The sequence below is a fragment of the Cimex lectularius genome, unplaced genomic scaffold, assembly GCF_000648675.2.
Source record: "Cimex lectularius strain Harlan isolate CLEC.00 unplaced genomic scaffold, Clec_2.1 scaffold128, whole genome shotgun sequence".
Classification (NCBI taxonomy): Eukaryota; Metazoa; Arthropoda; class Insecta; order Hemiptera; family Cimicidae; genus Cimex; species Cimex lectularius.
This window is the reverse complement of record NW_019392876.1, coordinates 1,096,989-1,119,116: the sequence shown is the minus strand read 5'-3', so window position 1 is coordinate 1,119,116 and position 22,128 is coordinate 1,096,989. Positions and strand designations below refer to the sequence as shown.

General features: G+C 32.5%; 2 protein-coding genes and 1 long non-coding RNA gene across 7 annotated transcripts; 1 reads left to right on the top strand and 2 right to left on the bottom strand.

Moving 5' to 3' along the window:
- Nucleotides 1-221: 221 nt before the first annotated feature.
- LOC106674291 lies at nucleotides 222-5,623 on the bottom strand. The gene is made up of 11 exons (XM_014406927.2): nucleotides 5,109-5,623; nucleotides 2,863-2,902; nucleotides 2,676-2,739; nucleotides 2,534-2,613; nucleotides 2,317-2,458; nucleotides 2,081-2,222; nucleotides 1,887-2,023; nucleotides 1,662-1,788; nucleotides 1,058-1,602; nucleotides 603-765; nucleotides 222-529 (listed from the first exon to the last, which is right to left on the bottom strand). The coding sequence occupies exons 1-11, from the start codon at nucleotides 5,465-5,467 to the stop codon at nucleotides 247-249; spliced, it is 2,082 nt and encodes a 693-aa protein (XP_014262413.1). The 5' UTR covers nucleotides 5,468-5,623; the 3' UTR covers nucleotides 222-246.
- A 1,542-nt stretch (nucleotides 5,624-7,165) lies between these two features.
- Nucleotides 7,166-16,961, top strand: LOC106674119. Of its 3 annotated transcripts, XR_001341468.2 has the most exons (6): nucleotides 7,169-7,323; nucleotides 13,230-13,402; nucleotides 15,396-15,530; nucleotides 15,610-15,705; nucleotides 15,776-15,990; nucleotides 16,666-16,961. It is a non-coding gene; the product is annotated as an uncharacterized LOC106674119 (long non-coding RNA). The 3 variants fall into 3 exon arrangements; XR_001341470.2 differs by lacking the exon at nucleotides 13,230-13,402 and having other exon boundaries at nucleotides 7,166-7,323; XR_002910676.1 differs by lacking the exon at nucleotides 7,169-7,323 and having other exon boundaries at nucleotides 12,618-13,383.
- On the bottom strand, nucleotides 7,897-21,925 carry LOC106674117 (zinc finger protein 569). 3 transcript variants are annotated; one of them, XM_014406631.2, is made up of 7 exons: nucleotides 21,771-21,925; nucleotides 11,433-11,738; nucleotides 10,418-11,146; nucleotides 10,196-10,346; nucleotides 9,942-10,129; nucleotides 9,548-9,878; nucleotides 7,897-9,439 (listed from the first exon to the last, which is right to left on the bottom strand). In XM_014406631.2, the coding sequence occupies exons 2-7, from the start codon at nucleotides 11,687-11,689 to the stop codon at nucleotides 8,234-8,236; spliced, it is 2,862 nt and encodes a 953-aa protein (XP_014262117.1). In that variant the 5' UTR covers nucleotides 11,690-11,738; nucleotides 21,771-21,925; the 3' UTR covers nucleotides 7,897-8,233. The 3 variants fall into 3 exon arrangements, with proteins under 3 accessions (XP_014262117.1, XP_024084729.1, XP_014262118.1); XM_024228961.1 differs by lacking the exon at nucleotides 21,771-21,925 and adding an exon at nucleotides 18,831-19,269 and having other exon boundaries at nucleotides 10,418-11,131; XM_014406632.2 differs by lacking the exon at nucleotides 21,771-21,925 and adding an exon at nucleotides 18,831-19,224.
- Between the last annotated feature and the right edge of the window lie 203 nt (nucleotides 21,926-22,128).

The window sequence follows — 22,128 nt, the reverse complement described above, 5'->3', positions numbered from 1 at the left end:
ATCTCTCAGGGCTGTATTCTATTTCTCTATTTTGCAGTTTTCAAAATTTGCCCAAATTTGAAGATTTTATGGTAATTGTTTGTACTTTTTTTTAAGGATGCATATAACATTATTTATTAATTTAATTAATAATTATTGTTTATAAAAATCCATCCCTAACCAATTATTGTTTAGTTGAAGGAGGAGTAAGTTCAATCTGGTAGTTTCAGTAATAAAAAAAATCAAAATTAAAAATTTAATCTACATTCAGATTTGCAGCAGCATTGAAGCACCTCTTGAATACCGATGTCTTCGTATCAAATCATATTTGTAACCCATAAGACGACATTTTTTCAACAGCAGTATTTTCTTTTTCTTGAATGCAGCCTTTCTCATTTGAATTAAATTTGTATGTAAATTGTAAAAACTATTAGACCGTTTGAACATCAACTCGAAATAACAGGGGACAATATTGTTGACTGGCTGTGGATCAATGACTTTGTCTATCCTAAGCAAGTTTTCCGGGTGTATGTTCATACCAACATGCAGCCTGAAAAATTGATCCCACATTAAACATTTTTTTTTTTTTTTAATAGATACCACAAGACAGATTAAAAACCTACCTAAAGTGTTTTGGAAAGTAGGAAAAGTCCACGTGGATGTGGGTCTGGGCCATTATTCTCATGCTAACATGATCTGTTATTTTTAAAGCAATAGGCTTGACCTCAACTATTGGTGCAGGTTTTAAAGGGGGATCCCTCAAAGGTGGAAGATCTCTAATTGTTCCTGAAATAAATGGCATTTACATAATTAAATAATACAGTCTGTACATAAAGTCAAAATCTTTAAAACACTCATGATTTCAATAGTACAAAATTGTAAAATCAGAGTTTTTTTTTTATATTGTTTGTTTTTGAATTGCATTACATTTATATGCTAGAAATATTCTGTTTATTATTTATTACTGTACTACAACATAATTATATATTTTTATTTACAATATCATTAGTGCAGATTGTATATTATCTTTCTGCTTGCCCACCTGACATAAATATTTATTTAAAAAAAAGGTATATACCTCTTTTTTTAAATCCTTTATTTCCACCTTTCCTGTTAAGGCCAGTCTTTCTACCCACACCTCGGCCTTTAGACTCTTCTTCTAAAGAAGATGATTCCGGATTGCTGGATTTATGCTTTACGGCGTGCCTTTTGGCAGAGATAGTTTTCCTAAGACTTTTTCTAGATTTTTTTATTGACCCTTGTTTAATACTTTTCTTTTTTTCCATTTTCTGTATGCTCTTCTTTTGCCTTGAATCTTCTTCAGAATTTGGCCTTGAGTTTGCCCTTGTTGTTTTTGCAATAGACTTTCTATTGTTCTTGCCCTTTTTGTTCTTTCTCGATTTTTGCCCCTTGGCCGTTTTGTTACTCCGAACGAGACTTCGACCGCTTCTTTTCCTTTTATCCGAAATTCCGGATATGTGAATGTCATCGTTTGCATCTGGTGCCACGCCATCTAAATCCGCCCTTCTTTGTTTTAAATACTCATTTATTTTCCATACCCAATGTATAGGTTGAGGAGTATTAGCATCATACCAAGCTCCTTCGGCTTGGTCATAATTCAATCTAAAATTTACATGAAAATTTTAACTTCTCAATATAAAAAATATATATAAATAAAATGCCTTATTTCTCCATCGTATCCATAGACAACACCATTTCCCAATTTGTCAAAAATTGCCATAGGCTGAGATGGCAAAAAATCGCCATACTTGTTCACTTTTGACATTGAATAGACAACAAGTTTCGGTCCTATAAAAAAATGTTTTAATATAATATTTTACCAAAATACTGTAGTTGTCAGCAGTACCAGTTAATAAAATCTACAATAGAATAATAAACAATAGTACCTACACGCCCTTCTGTTATGGATATGGCTACTTCTCCATTGGGATAATAAATAAAAGATCCTCCTTCTTCTTGAAATAGTGCTGCTAACTGATCATTGTCATAATAGGAAGTTGATATACCGATTCTCTTCTGAAAACTGATGTCAAAAGTCAATGATGATATTTTTCCTTTGCTAATAATAACCAAACCGTACGCATTCATATGTGGGTGACTCATGGATGTTTGAAAAGTAAACAGCTTTTCAGTTATTTTAAAATTTGGCTGCCTCACTTTAGTCCATCCATCTTTTAAATATTTAGAATTTGATAGCTGGTATATTGGTACAATAGGTTGTTCTGAAAAAAGTTAAGTTTAAAACTGTATTGTGCAAAAAAAAAAACAATTTTTTAAAATTATTCAAATAATATATTTATGGGTTAGTAAACTCACCTACTTCATTACTTCTTAGTTTCATCTTGTGATTTCTGACACTACCTTTGCTATGCAGGCTTGTCATACTACCCGCTGTCTGTTCTTTCGATGCTCTTGAAGCTCTTGATCCCCTTTTCATTGATTTGTGCTTTCCTGTTGGCTGGAAATTTAGTAGGTTTAATGCACCAATCCTTACAAACCTTCATCCTCTATTTAACTAATAGACCCCTCTTACTTCAACGCTGACAGGCGCAACAAATGGATTTCTAGTAGCAGGGTCGATAAAATCTTCTTTATGCCTAACATTTGTTATGTCTATAAACAAAAATATGAATAATTTTACAGCTTTTATTTGTTTTTAAAATAAATAAGTATACAGTTTACAACTGAAGGAATATCCCATTCTCTGTTCTTTCGAGCGTCAGGCAGTACACTTCTAGTCTGAAAATCATGTTTATTATTGGGCTTTTTATGCTTATTATGGAATTTTACTTCATTTCCAATAAATATACAGTTCAGAAAAAGCTATTTAAATGTATATTTTTGTTAAATAATATATCTTACGTTTTCATTTGACAAATCTATGTTTTTCTTAGGCAGTTCCCTGAAATAAAATATTTTATTTTCAAAAACAATAAAAAAAACTGCTTTACAATAATTCAAATCATTGAATCACTCTTTTTTTAGAGTAATTATTTATAAGTGTTGTGTTTTAATAACATAGTTTCAATGTTTTCCTCAATTTATTAATAGTAAATAAAAAGAAATGTCAGCCCTCTGATGCTGAACATATAAAAACATTATTCAAAGAAAGTGGCAGCATCGTTAAGCCAGATCAGCAGAGAAGCTCTCATCAAGGGCAAGGTTGATAGACGGCCCTCTGAGTTTCTGAATTGAAGAAGGTTGATCATACTAAGAATAGGCCAGACTAGGTTGGCATGGAGACACTTTTGAGCCAAACACCATGTATAGTATGTGCAAGGGTGATGGAGAAATATCAAGTACTTGAGTGAATACTTTTTAAGAGGAATGTGTGTCTAAGAATGAATGAGAAAGTGTGTCTAGGTTTAAAAATTATACACATATATATATATATATATATATATATATATATATATATTGGGGGGAGGGGTCTGAAATGACCTAGCGTGGACTCTTAGAGCCTAACTTGGTCTGACCCTGGACCACGAAAACTCAAAAGTAGATGAAGCTTAAGCTCGAAGCTTTTCTTTGTTTTTGCTGTCCTTTTTTTTAAATTTTATGAATGGTTTAATTTTTCTTCTTTTTAGGCCTTTTTTGAAAGCAGTTAAGGGACATTTCAGCATGCTCTGTTATTTTTAAGTCCATGGTTTACAAAATTAAATATTACATTATTCTTTTCCTTAAAAATTAAAATTAAATGTAAAATTAAAATATATTTTTTTAGTATAGTTTAGAAAAAACCATAACCATGATCCTGTGCGTATATAAATGTATGTGCATAAATAAATGTCGTTTTTTGTATTTTCTACATGTCAACATCTAGTTGATTGCTGCTGACACTGAAAAATATTAACAGTATCCTCCTTAAAATTTTTGTAGATTGGTAAATTTGTTTTTTAGATTTCAGTCAGTTACAAAAAATTTCTTGGGGTCATTTTGTGGTTTTGTACTTCTGTCTCACATGCTTACAACTATTTTTATCACTAATACGTTCAGATAAAGAAAAATTGTATATATTTTTGATAATGGCCATTTATATTTCTTTTCTTCGTTTTTGTTGTCCTTTTTTTAATTTTATGAATTTCTTTAATTCTAATGAATTCTTTTTAGGTCTATTTTGCAAGCGGTTAAGGAATATTTCAGCATTCTCTGTTATTTTTAAGTGAGTGGTTTACAAAATTAAATATTACATTATTCTTTTCCTTAAAAATGTAAAATTAAAATATATTTTTTTTAGTTTAGAAGAAAAAAAAATGTACAAGATGCCAAAATGTCTAATATTTATATTTATTTAAAACATGCCTTCTAAAATCTATAATATTATGTATGTTGTTTTGTATTTTTTAATTTCATTTTTATTTATTTATTTTTATTTTTATTTTATTTTTTGTTTTAAGTTTTTCAGCCATTCATATCCAGTATTGCCAGATGTCCCGTACATTTAAAAAGAAAGTTTATCTATTAGTGATTCAACCTATCACCTTTATATTGGCGGAATAAGGAATTCATATGCTGAATCAAAATTTAAAAAGGTGCCATTTTATGGCTGTAACTGGTGATACTTTGTTTGTAACAGAATCTGTACATCGAAGAAGTGGTTATTCGAGAAATCTTCAAACACCATTCCTAAATCATCCTACGGACATCCTTGAACTCAATAGACCTCAGAGATGTCTCAAAATAAAAATAAATACTGATGAGGCAAACATAATATGTTAAAAATTCAAAAAGTTGTAGTAATTTATAATCAGTATCTTAACATAAAAAAAAATTATTTTTCAAAAGAAAGAAGTTTGTGGGTGGTGCTCCCACATGTTACTTGTCAATTAACTTTCTAGTAACTAGCAAGTTAGACTTTGAAAATCCAACACAGCTGTACTGTATTTGTATGCAAAGCTTATATTTTTTTTATTTCCTCATATGATTTGTAATTTTTAATAATTGTTAGCTAATTGTTTTGTTATGACAAAGAAAAAATGTTAAGTTTTATACAATGAAAAATCATAATTTTTGTTAGAATTACAAAAGCTGCCATAAGAAAATTCTATTGTCACATTTTTTCGATTATGTATGTATCTTTTTTTCTACTTTATAAATTAAGAACATACTTGATCAATTGTCTACTTGACCACTGTTGAAGTTTGTTTGAATCTGACAGCAGGTCGGCAGTTCCTTTATCGTATATAACAGCCATTCCAGAATCATCCCTTGAAGGTCTTATGATGTACTGCTTCCCTTGCGACTGGAGACAGCCCTGTTTGTAAATCAAGTTGCCTTTCTCGGGAATGGATTGATCTGCACTGACATTGCTGTCGGAAACTTTGGATACCTTCTTCTTGGGTTTTTTGAACTTTCCGTATGGCTTTCTTTTGGCCCGTTTGGTCTGTTTCCCCCTTTTCATAGCCGGCTTTACGTTCTGAGTCCCTTTTGAGACATTATTGATTGCTGATTGATTGATGATTGCCATTGAGAATTCAAAAAGAAAATATGATTAATAATGGCATATACAAGACACGGTTTGTGCTGAAGAATTTCGGGAATCACAGTGATAACATCCTCTTTGCCTAAAATAAAATTCTAAAAGAAAACGTGTGGTTATTAATATTTATGAATTTCACCACATGTCATTTAGATGTAATAATTAAACATCTTTTAAAACCAATTTGTCCATATATTTTATAGTGTGATCCCTATATACAATATAAGTTTTAATAACTAATAATAATAACCAATAAATAAATAAAGTAATAATAAACTAACTAATAATAATAACTTAACCTACTGCCAACGGCCCTATAACTTATGCATTCACTCTAATAAATACATTCACTCACTCAAAAACATTGAGGCATAAACGTTGTTTAACCATTAAATTGGGAGCATTTTTTATTTAACAATATTTGATTGAAACAATATTCCTTAATACATATTCTTTATACAAAATATGAACTTAATCATTCCACTAACGTAAAGAATAAAGTAATTCCTGTTATACAGGAGGGATTAACATCCAACTAGCGTTGGGTGTCGAAGACATTTAACAATACATTTTTTTATACTGTTGATCAATTAGCCATGGCCTCTGCCAGGTTTCGAACCCAAAACCTGTGGGAAATCTGAGTCAGAAGCCTTAACAACTCGGCCCTCGCAGTCTTCAATATTCTACTAATGACCGTTAGAGATTTAGTCAATTAATTATACACAATTTTTTTTCAAAATGAAACATTTATGTCACAGACAGGGCACTTTTATGGCTCGGGCGTTTAAAGTCACGGTAGCTCATGTGGTAGAGCAGCAGAGTATTTAGCCAAAAGTTTTGTTCTTAATGAAGTTTTATGCCGTGTTTTTTATGATTTTGGGAACCGTGATAGTGCTTAGTATGAGACTCAGCTCGTTAAACCCTGCAGTCATGGTTCGAATCCCGCCTGTGACACAAATTTTTCACTTTGAAAAAAATTCTTTATAATTAATTGAGTAGATATATAATTAAGAATAAGTTGATAAAAATAATTTTAAAAAAATCAGTAACAGATTGAACAAAAAGCATTGAGACAAGAGACATACGCTGGAAGGTCAGGGGATCCAGAAACTTATTGGTCTCTCATATCCGAATGGCATTGTCTTTATATAGAACCAGGACATGAAACTTTTTTAATGGCCTTATGATCTATGCATATTAGTTAAGGGGACGATTATTGTGTATAGGGGGGGAGAGGGAATCATGAAAAAAAGGCCAGAGGCGAAGGTGGTAATTGAACCCATTTCTGCGTCTCTCACGCTAAGCACTTGGCTATCAGGGTCCCCAAAAACATGGCATAAAACTTCATTAAGAACATAAAATTTTCACTACAGCTTGCCCGGCCCATCAGCAATTAGCAATGTGAGCTACTCTAATTTAGGATGTTTCTTCTTTATTTCTCATGATACCAATTTTTTTATAACTTCATTTCTTTTAACACCAGTTGCATGGATCACGTTGTTTTACCTGTTCTTTGATTTATGGTTAATCTTTTATAAATAAATCATTTGTCGTGATGAGCAGTCAAGAATGAATTATTTTAGAAAAACACCTTTTTCATTTTTTTGCCGACGTTTTGACCTTTATTCGCATCATCTTCAGGGCCTGGATGAATTACAAAACATATGTTGACTTTAAAAATACAATACAGATGTAAACATAAATTTTGAACCAAGTATTGAATAAACGTTAACAGTTAAAACTTATGAAATAAGAATTTTTCAAATCCCTTGTATATTTTTTAAATTCTTTTTAAAATTAATTTTGAAAAAATCTGTTGATTTTGATGAATAACAAAACAAAAGGTAAGGAAAATAATATATTTTCTCTTTATTTACATAACATGCGTGCAAGCTACAATATATATATAATAACCTTAATTCTTCAGCTACTTACTGAAAGTTAACAGATTTTTAAAAAATGCCAATTTATCTTACACCAAACTGAGCAATCAGTAAGTAGAATAATAAACTGCAAGAACAATTTAACTATAAATAAAACCACTGTACAGGCATGCCAACAAAGGTATAGTTACTTTTTTTAGGAAGGTAAAGACTTATTTTAATACTTTGTTATTATATTTGTTTTGAAATTGTTATTTTTATTTGGTCTAGATAAATATTTATATTAAAACTTCCTAAGGTGCATAAATAAAATTCCTTAGGCATTTTACTGCAATTTATTAAAGTATTATGACTCCAAAAATATTTTTTTTTAATTTTGTCCTAGCATTTTAAAATCAATTTTAAATAATTATTCGGCACTTAAATGTACTCTATTTACAATATAAAAAAATATTTATACCAACTTAAGTTTTAACTTAAATTTAATTAAATGATTTGTCATTTGAGAAAAATGACACAAATAATACAGTATCATAAAACAAAATAAGCATGTATTTTCAAAATCAGAAGTGTACAATTACATTCACAATCTAAGAAATTGTAGGAGGAATTAAAGAATTTAAATTATATTTACAGCACATAAATGTACAAACTATCACAATTCTAAGAAAACTAAAATACCGAGGCCAAAGATTATACAAGGTAACTTCCTTAAAAATGTGAATTTGCAATTCCATCCTTGTTTAGTTAGTTTTTGACTTTAAAAAAAAAAAAAAAAGAAAAAGAAAAACGAAAGAACTTTTACTAGTAAAGCCTTAATCGGTTGAAAAATTTTGTTTCTCGTATCTGATTAAAGTTAAAATCTGAAGTACTAAATATGTATCTGAATGTGTTTGAAAAGGTCAGACCGACTGTTGAATACTTCACTACACATATCACAAGAAACAATTTCTGTTTTTATTTCCATATCTTCTATTTTTGGAATAATTATTTCTGAGTCTGTAGTCCGATCTTCAAGCTTCAGTTCGACATCAATATCGTCAACAATGCAAGTTTCGATCGGTTCCCCAGAATGGTGATCTTCAAAGAGACTCGGATCGATACCGTTCACATACTGGGTATCGATCGGATGAAGATGATGCTGCACTTTGTTTTGTTGCACTTTTTGCTGTTTTTGCGGCCGATGTTTTGAAAATTGAGAGTGACGGTGATTTTGTAACGTTTCTTTCTTTGATTTTGATTTACTTGACTTCTTTTTCTTTGGTTTTGATGGTACAGGGGGGGCCTGCTCCTCAACGACTGGAAAAGTTGCTAATTCAAATCTCGGCTCAGTCTTTAAGTTATGATAGCTAACGTTTTTTGTTCTGGGTCTACTTCTGGGCATTGAATCACTGCCGTTTGTCAACAAAGGGTCTGAACTGGAATCTAAACCCAAATTTCCACTTTCACCTTCAGCAACAAAAAATTCATCCGGCTGACTCACAACATATTTGCTCGCGTAGCTCGAGTTACTCAATAACCGAGTCGTTTTCGATTTACCTTTTTGAAATCGCTTGTTTTGGCCTTTGTGGAAACCTTTCTTTCCCGATCTAACTATTCTTGCCCTCTTAGGACTAGACTTCGCCAATATGGAATTCATACTTTCTATTGCTGATTCCCCTGCTTTCATAACACTGTCCAAACTAGTTTCATGTAGTTTAGGATGGCGAACGGGAGAAGCTAATTTCTTTTTCGGAGTCGGGGGTGTAAAAAAATTAGTGACTTCGGCAAAATCGGGCTCCATCGAAAACAATGACTGGGTGAAGTTTGTCGTTGTTGAGGTGGTCATCATTGTTGAATTCATGCCGGTCAGTTTTTCAAAACCGGGTGTACTGTTCAATTTTCGCTTTTTACTACTCTTTCTTGTAGTCGGCAGCCTATGCTTAGCCGTGTTTTCATCACTGTGCTGTACCAAATGGGCACACAGTTCACCAGAATTTACAAACAATTGACCACATACTATACACTCGTAACAATTTTCACTTAGTCTACTTTCAGTTCCTGAATGATGAGCTCGAACATGTTCACGAAGAACCACCTGAAACATAACAAAAGTAATGGAAACTTCTAAAAGAATAATTGTACAGTGAATTGTAACAATTACTCATTTAATATATTTTATTAATTATAATTACTATAAACATACTCTTTGATTAAATGCTTTCGAACAGACAGGACAAACATATGGTTTTTCTCCAGTGTGTATCCTTTCGTGTTTTCTTAATGTGCCACCATCGCCGAAAGCTTTCCAGCAAAACCTGCAACCGTACGGCTTTTCTCCTGTATGAATCCTGATGTGAATTTGCTGAGATGACCTGGAGTTGAACGTCTTCCCACATTCCAGGCAAGGGAAGAGCCTTGCCATGTTCAATCCATGGTCCGTTTGCTTGTGGTAAAGGAGGGAACTGCCGTCCGCAAAATGGCTCCCGCATTCTGAACACATCAACACTTGTTTGTCCTCATGAGTTGTTATATGTCTAAAAATTAAATATTCCGTTAATTTTTATCCATACAAAATTAATCAAACAAAAACTAATTACCTTCTAAATGACAGCTTGCTCGTGAATTTCCTACTACAGAGTGGGCATGTCATTTTAGACTCATGGTTTACAAGGTGATAACTCAAGGTAACGTGATCCTTAAAAACCTTGTCACACTGATGGCACCAATGAGTAGTACTATGTGATAACTTGATGTGATCTCTTAAATCGACCAAGCTTTCATAAACCTGAAAATAATAGGTATTAACAATTTGATAAATAGCTTATAAAATAAATGTGTATAATTTTCATACTTCTGTACAAAGATAACACGAGTGGACTCCAATATCTGGGTCATGATCTTCCTTATGACAGGCAAGTTCTTCAGCAGTGTTAAATATTATTGTACATAGCTGACACATATGCTCTTCTGTCAGATCTATAGTTTCTTGTTTAATCTGAATGCTAAAGAAATTGTAATAATGATTATTATGATATATTTAATGAAAGAGACTGCAAGAATGTAAAATTCATACTTCTCTATAGGAGGGGCGTGGTTGGTTGATTTTTTCTTGCTGACTGTGTTGGTGTTGTACTTCCCATGTTTATTGCTCATATGATCCGATAATTGTCTTTCTGTTTGGAACATGTCATGGCATCTATCACACTCGTATGCGGAATCTCCGACATGGATCATGTTGTGGGATAAGAGGGCTTTCTCACGAGCAAAGCCAACTCCGCAGTGCTGGCAGACGTAAGGCCTGGCTGGGTCTATCACAGGAAACTTCGGTTGAACCGATTCCACCATCAGCCTCATTTCTTCCTGTAAAGCTGAATCGTAGTTGTTTGAGAAAGTCTGTTTCTTCTGTTTTTTATCGGTTAGCATTGTGTGGAGTGTTTGTTTCACCCTTTTCTTCTTTTTTTTCAACTTTGCTTTCGCTTCAGGGACTGTTGAGAGATTCTCATAATCCTCCTCTTCCCGAGGTGGTGGTGCGTAAGCGTGGATTTTCATGTGTTCCACAAGATCAAATTTTCGTTTATAAGTGGCTCCACACATGTTACAGTCGTGGGGCCTTTCTATCTGATGAGATAGCATGTGAACAGTCATCGCGGCCTTCTTGCTGAACCTCCGGCTACAAAAATCGCAAGGGTATGGATGCAGCCTTGAGTATTCATCCTGGTTTTCAGGTAAAGGGACTATCCCATCATCCTCTGACCCTGTCCGGAAATTTAGCCCTTCTACATCTCCACTGAAATCGAATAAACTGTTGCGCCATTATAAATCAACTGTTCTAAAAGGGTTTTTATAGAAATGTTTGTACAAAAAAAGTTATGTATGCTACAACTATTATTATTGATAAGATAAAAGGGGTCCTGTGCCCTATTTGTCCATTTATTTATTTATTTTTTTAATAAATACTGTAAAAATTGGTTGTAAACTTCACAATCGGTTAAAAAGAAAACTTCACATTTAGCAGCAATTTTAGTAATAAGCTTGTTAAAGCAACAATAATTGATTTTGTACAAATGTCAAAGAATAGAACTTCTCACCCATTGTGCTGAGTCTGCCACTGCTCAGTGACAACTTCTTCTTCTGTAACCTGAATTTCAACATATTCATCAATTTGCGGCTGCATTGGGTCGTCTGGCTCGATTTTTGGCAGGACCGGGGATGACGGGACCACAATACAGTCTTTGTCAACACCGCATATTTCTTCTCCGATTCCCGAGCCCTCAGCAATCCACTCCAAATTAAAACCATAGTTTTCCTCTGGAGTGACAATAGAATTTGCCATTGTAAGACTCATTGCTTGTTACGAAGTTTCAATTCTCCTTCTGGCAAAATTCCAACTGATCCTATTAAGAAAATATTATTAATTAACATTAGGCTTCAATATTTAATTAACTGTAGTAATTCAAAACACGGCATAAGTGACCATCGTAAATCAAGACTGAGAAGAAAAGAGAACAAATGGAAAAAACCCACAAAACAACAACAAAAAATGCACGATCTCTGAATAATCACTGACTAACTGTCACTAAACACCACACATTTCTACACGAGAAGAACGAAGAACATGGGATTCTATGAACACATTTCATCTACATATGGACACCAAGCAAAAAGTATTCTGAAGGACATCGCCAACAATGAGAAGAAACTCGCATCGGCTATTAATCAGAGAACTTTTTTGTTGAAATGCAGACAACACGAGGACCTGAAGATGATCTCAATAAAGATCGAAATGTTGACACGATAAAGAAAATGTTTTTCTATAACCTACACCAGTCCGCATCTCACGATCTCCGAATAATCATTGACTAATGGTCACTAAACACCACATTTAATTTTTTTTTGTTTTTTCTAAACTGCTAAACCAGGGCCTATTCCCAAGAAGTGGCAGATATGTTTCCGATATTTTGGAGTGTAGTATCACCAAACAAAAAGTTTGATCCAAGCTCGTGACCCACCAACATGGGTTGTCTGCTTCTTAGACAATTGTAAAAATATTTTAAGCCAAGGGATTTATTTCCAGAAGATAATAAATTAATTTAAAGGTGTTTTATTTTAAACATGGAGTTTTTAAGATCAATTTGTCTTATTTAAATTTTTTGGTTAGAAAACTTTTTTTATAAAAAATTAAATATATTACTTATTTACATTTATTTGGACGTTTATGGCAATTAAACTCATCATCACCATCTCATATTGTATTAAATTTATAATTTATTATTATCCCTAATTTTTTTTTAAAGATATGACAATTTGCATTTGCCTACAAGCCTCATGGCAAAGAATGTTTAATCCCCCTAAAGTCCAATTAATTATAAATAAGTAATGCATTTACTTTTTTATTGAAGAAACCACATGGAAACGTTTTCTAACATAAACCAAAAAATAAATGAATTTAAACACTTATCAATGATTCATCCATCAGTGCCATAGCTGAACTTTAAAGCATTTGAGAAAATACAAACACAAATACCAAATGAACATCATGATTTCACAGAAACAAATAAAAAATAATTGACCCTATTAGATCCAAAATCAACTTGTGGAGCTGAAATAACAGAAATATCTTTTAATCAACGATGAACATGACCACAAAGAGACTACCATGAGTCACAAGGTTGATCTTTATAGATACTAAAACAACTTAAAAGTACAAAAGTTTTTAATGGTGAAAACCCATAAAATTATTGAATTAATTTAGAAGTGAAACAAACTGTTAAGTGATATACCATATCTTGCAATTGACTTTTAAATTTGAAATAACAATAAAACAATAAAAACTACAAAATCATGTAAAGCTAAATTTTTGATGGAGGAATATATTGTTGATGTAGCTGTTGATATCCGCTGGAGTCCAACCTCAGCAGCTCAACAAATAAGACCGAGGTCCGACCTCGCCAACTCCAGTGATGGGTGATTCTCGAAGTCTGCCAGTAATTTATTGTGATTTACAAAAGCTGAATTTGCCGGAGGACTGCGAGAAGTGAGGTGTAACTCTGTTACTTATGTATGTATGCAGATTTGACCAGCTAATCAGTATTTAAATCGAGCTGTACTTCCAAGAATGTTCGAACTCCGAAGAGCCGCAGAATCCTGTTGAATTTTAAACCATAAAATAGTCATAATAGCAAAATTGAACTCAAAAAGGCCTGTCTTTTACTAACAAGATTATGAAAAAAGGCTAAAGCCTTCATATTTTACTTTGGACAAATTCAACTTTTATAAAGTTCTTCCTGAGGTCATCTCGGTGATGAACCTACCTTTGTTGTTTTCGATAAATTTGGTGTTTTAGTCTGCCCAAGGGTGTTTTTTTTTTAATCTTGCATCCACCAACAGGCAAAAACCATAAGGATAGGCAGACCAAGAATTGACATAATCGTACAACAAATTTGTCAACCCTACAATTTCATACATTCAATACTGACTATATTCTATAATCTTTTCACCACAAGAACATAAATATATACAAACATATCCTACATAACAATCACTACCCTAAACACATAATCAACAAAATAATCAACAACTACAACTCAACACTAACGCCAACTGCTATTACTAATAATACCACATCAAATCTATCAAATACAGAGAAACCAAGATACATAATCCATGCCTTTCATTCACTACCTATCAGAAAAATTAAACACATTTCTCTCTTCTGATTAATTTAAAATAGCTTTCAAAAACTATAAAACAATTCACACACTTTTTTCCAAAATTAAAGATCCTACACCAGTAACAAATAAGTCTAACGTAATTTACAAAATCAATTGTTTAAACTGTCATTACATCGGAATTACATCCCAATATGTGGATAAGAGAATATAGCAACATATCTATGATTGCAAAAACCCAAGCAAAATCCTACAGCACTCGCTACCCACCATTTTGAACACAAACACAATTTCGACTTCAACAATCCAAAAATATTACACACAGAACAAACAAACATAAACGCAACTTCTTTGAAATGGTTTATAGCAACAGAGATAAACACAGTAGCAGGTATGGTAATATCATTAATGAAATTCAATATCGATAACATACATACATCATCAAAACATCATCCAAAACAAATATAAAACAACCATTACATTCCTCACATCAAACATTTCTACATAGTCTAATTCTTCGACAATTTGGCTTTCCTTTCCCTAATTATCCCCGTCTGTATAATCCTGAAAGGATAATCATGCCGAACCATTACCCATTCTTTCCCATTGTCTGCTCCTTTCACCTCAAAGAAGCTGACTCCTCAAATAAAAATGTTTTTCTATCCCTACTCTTTCTACACCCCTTCAAAATCCAGATTATATAAACATAAAACATCAATATCACACTGGCACTTTCAACTCAACACGCAATAATGACACATCCACACAGAAAACAAACACTTTGAGTGAGGACAAATACTTTGATTGAGTCTAAAATTTCTAAAATTGAGTCTAAAAATAAAGAAAATGTTTTTATAAACCTACGTCACACCCGAGCGCATCTCACGATCTTCAAATAATCACTCACTATATTGAATTTTTTATTTTTTAAATAACTGGTTCTTATTTAACAAAATTCATCACCAATTCTCTAAAGTGATTGTGATCAATTTACAGTTAAACAGTGATCCAAGATCATTATTTGACTAAAATCATGAGAAAATGACCAAGTCCTCTAGTCCTATCATTTTTAAAATTATTCTTGTTTGTTTTGAGCTTCAGTGTTTGAATTTGCTCAATTTTTTGTTGCCCAAATATTGTGATGGTGACCCTTACAGATTAAGCCAGTAATTGAATCAAATCCTTGCCAAACTTGTCGTGAGACTACTCAATACCTCTGAATCAACCACTTGGAAATCTAACAAAAACAGCAGTAAAAAAAAAATTATTTACAAAAAGCAAGATAAATGAATACCGCACTATCAAATTGAGATCATATATCTTGCTTCTTATTTTTTTTAAATCTTAGTTTTCCGCTTAAAAATAAACTTCATTTTGGAATAGAATTATCGCTTGTGATGACAAAATGTGACCTGTAGAATATATTTTAAAGCAGTCGTAATGGTTTGTCTTGATGAAAAATCTTGGAAATTTCCAAAGACGAACTCCATCCAAAAAATCTACTAAGACTGCCAAAAGGTACTGTGTAAAATGAACTTTACAAACTATCACAGGAAAGACCTAATGTGCCATTAAATATTTAAACATTTCGAGCCAGGCTTAGCTTCAGGATGAATTTATGCCCACTCATCCCTCAAAAATTACCCGATAAAAATATAATACGGATGGGAACATGTCAACCGACTACCAGCATGTGAGTATTATCAGCTCTTAGACATAAAGAATTTGAAAACTAACAAATTCCAAATTACATTGGGTTCCAGAACACTTGGGAAAAGAAGGAATCAAACAAGCAAATTACTTTTACATAAATAAGTAAATAAAATGAAAAACACTATTGGGACCCATAGGAGCGAGCATCTTAGAAAAGAAGACAAAGTAAGAGCATGGAAACAACAAGAATCACTGACTGGACAGCAATCCAAGAAACGACATAATGCATCAAAAGAAGCACAAAGAGATACTGAATCATAACAAGGTACATGTAGAATAAATAGCCATCTGAGAAAAATTAACAGGGTGTATGTAGACTCAGTAAGGACCCAAACTCACATATCATGACATTGGTGTTCCATCTAGTGTTCACCTCAGCGGCACAAATCAAAAGAGTACATTATGTGCAAAATCACATACTGAGACTAATTACTTAATTAGTATCATTCGCAGAGACACTTGAACAGTAACCAGATAAGTGTATAATTCATGTGCAATATAATTATCAGGATCTTTACTATCCACACGCCCCCCCCCCCGGTATTCTCTATACTTCATGTACCTATTTCAGGATGGTTAGGGTGGTTTTCTTACTTCATAATAATTCAGTTATAAAGTAAATTAGAACTAAAACCTGAATGAACGTTACTCCTGTAAATAACTGCCTTCAGACTCACAGACGATCAAAACACTAGACTTCAACTATTTATTGAGATATGTTCTTGAGGTCTGCCTAAAGCCAAAATTCACCCGACAGCAAAATAGCAAGAAAAGGCACTAAATGATCAAATGACCAGGTTTATTACTCTGCACACCCCATGAGCGGTTTAGATAAGAAAAAAAAGAAGATAATTTAATAATTTTTTATATGTACAACATACAATAAAGTTTTAAAAAATTATTATATTTTAATAGCTATATTTTATACCATTATGAATAGGAAGAACAAAACCCCAAGTGTGTAAACCATGTACAAAACCGCATGAGATGACCAATCAAACCACCGACTTAAACAATTTATTCATAGATATACTCTTGAAGTCTCCCTGTTGATGTAGTTTTGTCCCCTCGTAAACCCATCACTGAAGATGGCGAGAAGCCAAAACAAATATGAGACATAACAAGAAAAGTCAGGTCAAAATGATCAGACCCAACCGAACTACAGGTTAATTACTCTGAAGACCCACGAAGAAATTTCCAAGTGTTTTAGTTAAAAAATTAGTAAAAACTATAATGTGCAACGTTCAATAAAATATTTAAAAATATGAATAAAATATTATTTTCTAAATTTCAATAAAAATATACAAAATAATTATTGTATTTTAATCTCTATATTCTATAATATTATGAACAGGAACTTAAAATAAAAACCCCAAATGTACATTGCTTCTGTTCAAAACCACTTTTAAACTTGTTGATGACCAAACCACCATTTTAAGCAATTTATCGAGAGATTTCCTCCAATTTATTGAGAAATACACTATAGGTCTGAATAATGAAGTAGTTTTTTCTCCTCGCTAAGCCACTGCTGAATAAATAACGATAAGTGGAAACTCATCTGAGAAACAAAAGAAGGAAAGGCATACCGATACTACAAGAAATGACCAAACTGAAGGTTCACTACTCGGCAGACCCCATGAACAAATCTACCATGTGTTTTAGTTAAAAAAAATATACAGATATATAATAATTATTATATTTTAATCGCTATTTTCTATACCATCATGAACAAGAACAAACAACAAAAAAATGCATTAGTTCTGTATAATACTGCTTTCACACTCGCACACCGATCAAACCGCCAACTTAACGAACTTCTTTAGATCTAAATGATAATGAATGCGTAGTTTTTCAACGAGGAAAACAACCGGTGAAGATGGTGAGCCAAAACTTATCCAAGAGACAACAACAAGGAAAGACAACCTGATACGATCAGAAATGCCAAACTGGAGGTCCATTACTCTGCAGACCCCATGACGAAATCTACCATGTGTTTTAGTTTAAAAAAATATATAAAATAATTATTATTAACTTGACATAAAAACCCAAAAGTAAATTAGTTCTGTATAAAACTGCTTTCACACTCACAGACTTATCAAATCACAAATTTAAACAATTTATTGAGAGATCTTCTTTAGGTATAAATGTTAAAGAACGCATAGTTTTTCACGGAGCAAACCCACCAATCAAGATGAGCCAAAACATATCCAACAGACAAAACAGCAAGCAATGGCAGACCATTCCGATCAGAAATGACTGAACTGTTTATTACTCTGCAGACCCTATTAACAAATCTACCATGTATATTCGTTAAAAAATATATATAATTATTATATTTTAATTGCTATATTCTATACCATCATAATCGAGAACTTTCTAAACTACTACTAAACTTACTAAATGTACTTAGTTCTGTATAAAACCGCTTTCACACTCGCAGACCGATCAAACCACAAACTTAAACAATTTATTGAGAGATCTTTAGGTCTAAATGGTAATGAACGCATAGTTTTTCACCGAGCAAAACCACCGATGAAGATGGTGAACCAAAACGTATCCAACAGACAAAACAGGAAGGAATGGCAGACCGATACTGTCAGAACCGACTAAATTGGAGGTTCATTACTCTACAGAGCCCATGAAAGAATCTCCCATGTATTTTAGTTTTTAAAAAAGTAGTAATAACTATAATATGCAACGTTCAATAAAATATTTTAAAATACCAAAAAAATATCATTTTCTATATTTTTTATATATTTCAATCAAATCAAAAACGACAGGACGTTTTGGAGGAGCTGGTATATAATTGTAATTAGATATTCTGTTAATAAGGATATATTTTTAAGATAAATTAAAAATTAAAATTATAGAATAAAGATAGACAGTAGTTGAAAAATGTTGAAATGAGATAAACATCTTTGGGATTGTAGAATGAATATTGTGTAGAAAGGGGTATAAAACGGCTATATTTGTCTGGAAATGACGATGGCCATTATTGACAATCCGGCATCGGGTGGGAAATCGTCAATGTACGTCTAGCCGCGGCGACGGTCCGACTCGAGGAAAATCAAACCGGAGACCCCGTTGAAAATCGTGACCACTTACATTTTCCCTTAGCAACTCCTCGTCGGCGGATAAACGCAGGGCAGGGCCTGCAATGGAGGCCGAGACTGCGGAGTGCGGATTGCAGAGTGCAGGCCGCAACGGAGACGAGAGAACGTCCGCTTCTCGCGTAACACTGTGGATTCTAGCTGGCCTCTCGGGCGACACCTTTCTCCACGGAGACGTCTCCCGGGTGGTCGAATTACTCGGCTAATATAACCCTAAACTCGGCCGAAAAACAAATCCTTAACTAAAAACCTAACTTCACCATTGGTACGGGTACCAACTGTTACTGCGACGCTCGTTGAATACTGTTCAAGAAAAAAATCACCCTTCAAAAAAGCCTCTGATTGAAAATAAAACGACCCTCGATATTAATTCCATTGTCTTTTCAAAGAAAAACAACGTTTTTGGGGTTTAAATGTGGAGGAATGTTGAATTGATCCTCCACAGAGAACTCTTGTCGAATCTAGACTGCACTGGTGCGAACCGGGAAAACTAAACAAGGAACTAGTGAAGACCTCTAGAATTCAAATACTCAGCAAGAACTATTCCTCACTGAAATAACTTGAACGACATAAAATAAACGCATAATAAACTGCAAAATCGTTTTAAAAAAATAATATCTTGTTATACTTAAAAATAATAATAAAAACAAAATAAGAACTGAGAAAACCTACCACATGGGTGCAATATACAGAAAAATTGCACAAAATCATTATTTTACTACAGTATACAGATACTATTTTTGTGTGAACTCTACCTTTAAAAAATTAAATAGTCTACATATTTCTTTCAATTAATGTAAGATTTTGGTTGAAATGAAAAAGTCAGTGTCACAAGCAGGATTCGAACCCATGACCTTCACTTAGGTTTGAATCCTGCTTGTGACACTGACTTTTTTATTTCAACCAAAACCTAATATAAAAAGAATAATTTATTGAAAGAAGTAATTTGGTCAATCAGACCTCTAAATATGATGGGTGAGTCTACATAATGATCAATAGTGCTAATCTTTTATTACTTAATAAATTTCTGAAATTGGATCTATTTACCAATAAAAGATACCTTACACTAGAAAGAAAAATAAGATCTAGTAAACAATGAATTACTATAATTTTTAATGTATTTGGGTTCTCCCATTACCCATCGTCCTATAGTGGAAGATACTGCTTACTAGACAAATCCACATACAAAATGCTAAACTTTAACTTGACTTGTGAATGAAATGCATTAAAATTGCAACATACAACATTGCAGCAGTGGAAGAAATGCAAAAAAACGAGTAAGAAAAAAAGATAAAATATATAATGATAAAGGATTACTTGACACTGATCTACATCCAAAAGAAAAGAATTGCTGGTTGATTCATAAATAATGCTAAGAATTTAATAATACTAAATTATATGACCCAACATCAGGTTCCACGATAGATCTGCTTAAGTCACAGTGGAGGCATAATTTTGCATCACACCCCCCCCCCCAAAAAAAAACCTACAAAATAATAACAAAAATAAAAAAGTGACCCAACTCTATTTAAACTCTCCCTCTGAATAAATTTTGGGATCGGATGGGGGCAATTTTGATCCACTGGACATGCACTGTTTTTATGTTGGCCAAAATTTCAGAAAGGTGTAGACAGTTTGTCTATTAATAATTGTATTATATTATTGCAATAATTAAAAACATAGGGACAGCAGCAGCCATGTGGTTAATGCGTTCGACTTGTAAATAAAATGTCTCCACTTTAGCGGTTTTGGGTTCAAATTCAAATCTTTGCATATCCGTTGTAATTTTATATGGGATTAATTTGAAAAAAGGTTTTGTAAAGTCATTCTGATCCCTCGTCCATGACAACTAACGGGTAGTTACACCTTAAGCCCTTCTGTACAACCCTTACTTTTTTACAATTACAAAACAAAGTAATACATAAAGCAAACAATTAGAAATGCCACTAGAAATTTATTGAACACTTTTGTTTTCATAACATCATTCACACAAATTTATATTTAATATTATTTATTTTATTAGTTATTTATTCTATAAATTTATAACATTAAATTACAACTTAGAATTAGAACAAATGCCTGTTAATTACAAAGATTTCCAACAGAAATGTACAATCAACACCAAAATTATTTTTCCAGCAACAAATATTAAAGAATTCTTGTGGTGAATTAGAAAACAATCTTGTACATTGGAATTCATGCACAATTGACAAATTCTACCCATTTGTTACCAATCAGTCATCTCAGTCACCATCCTTAAACAATCGTACACTGCAGAGTAAAAGTTGAATTATTTTTGTTTACATCGTCTATTATTTCTTCACATATTTTTATAAAATTGGATCATTTTGTTCTTTCAGCTTTGCAAAATAATTATAACTGGTCAGCAGGACTTCTACAGTAGAGTAAAAGAATAAAGTTATTTGTAATTTATTTTAAGGTTGATTATGTTTATTGGACTACGAGTAGATAAATGCATGTTTAACTGGGTCCATCTACACTCGCAAATAAATGACCCAGTGCCAGTTCAAAATGTATTTTAAATCAAATACTTAAAATTGTCTTTTATGTTCGAGTTTTATTTGTATTGATCTCTATAAATTTTTCTTTAATTGTATGTTCCACAGCCAGAAGAAATAATGTAATATACCAACTATAAAAAACACAGCTGTTTTTATTTAAAATTTTCCATTCAAAGGTAAAAATGTTTAATTAGAACTTAATTACGTACTATTTTGCCTTAAGAGATTTTTTTTTTAAATTTAGCTTACTCTTTTCTTGTTTATCCCTTCAGGAAAAAAAAAGCATTTAAAGAAAACATTCCTATCAAAGTGGAAAATGCAAAGAAATTTTGACAACTATTTTTGCCTGGAATGGGTTGCGATTTTGCTCTGCTGGCAGTTTAAAACTAGGCCACCATGAAAAAAAAACTCACCAGAAATGAGGTATCGGGTCCCATATGGTTGAAAAATTGTTTAAATTTATTTAAAACAAGAGACGATACAAGGGTTAAGGTTAAAACAAAAACTCTTAACATTGACAATAAATGAGATAAGGGGGGAAATTTTAAACAGCTGTACAGTTTTTGTTTTGTTATTTAAACTATATAAAATATTAACTAATTTTTTTTAAGCCTTTCTGTCAACGCTAAGACTGAAAGACTGATATGTGAGAAACAAACAAAAGTAAAAAATTGACCCTTAAAATGTTTTAGATCGTCTGAACTTTGCATTTTGTCTGAAACAAAAAATTTCTATAATGCCAAGGGCCAATATAGAAATAAAATAAATAAA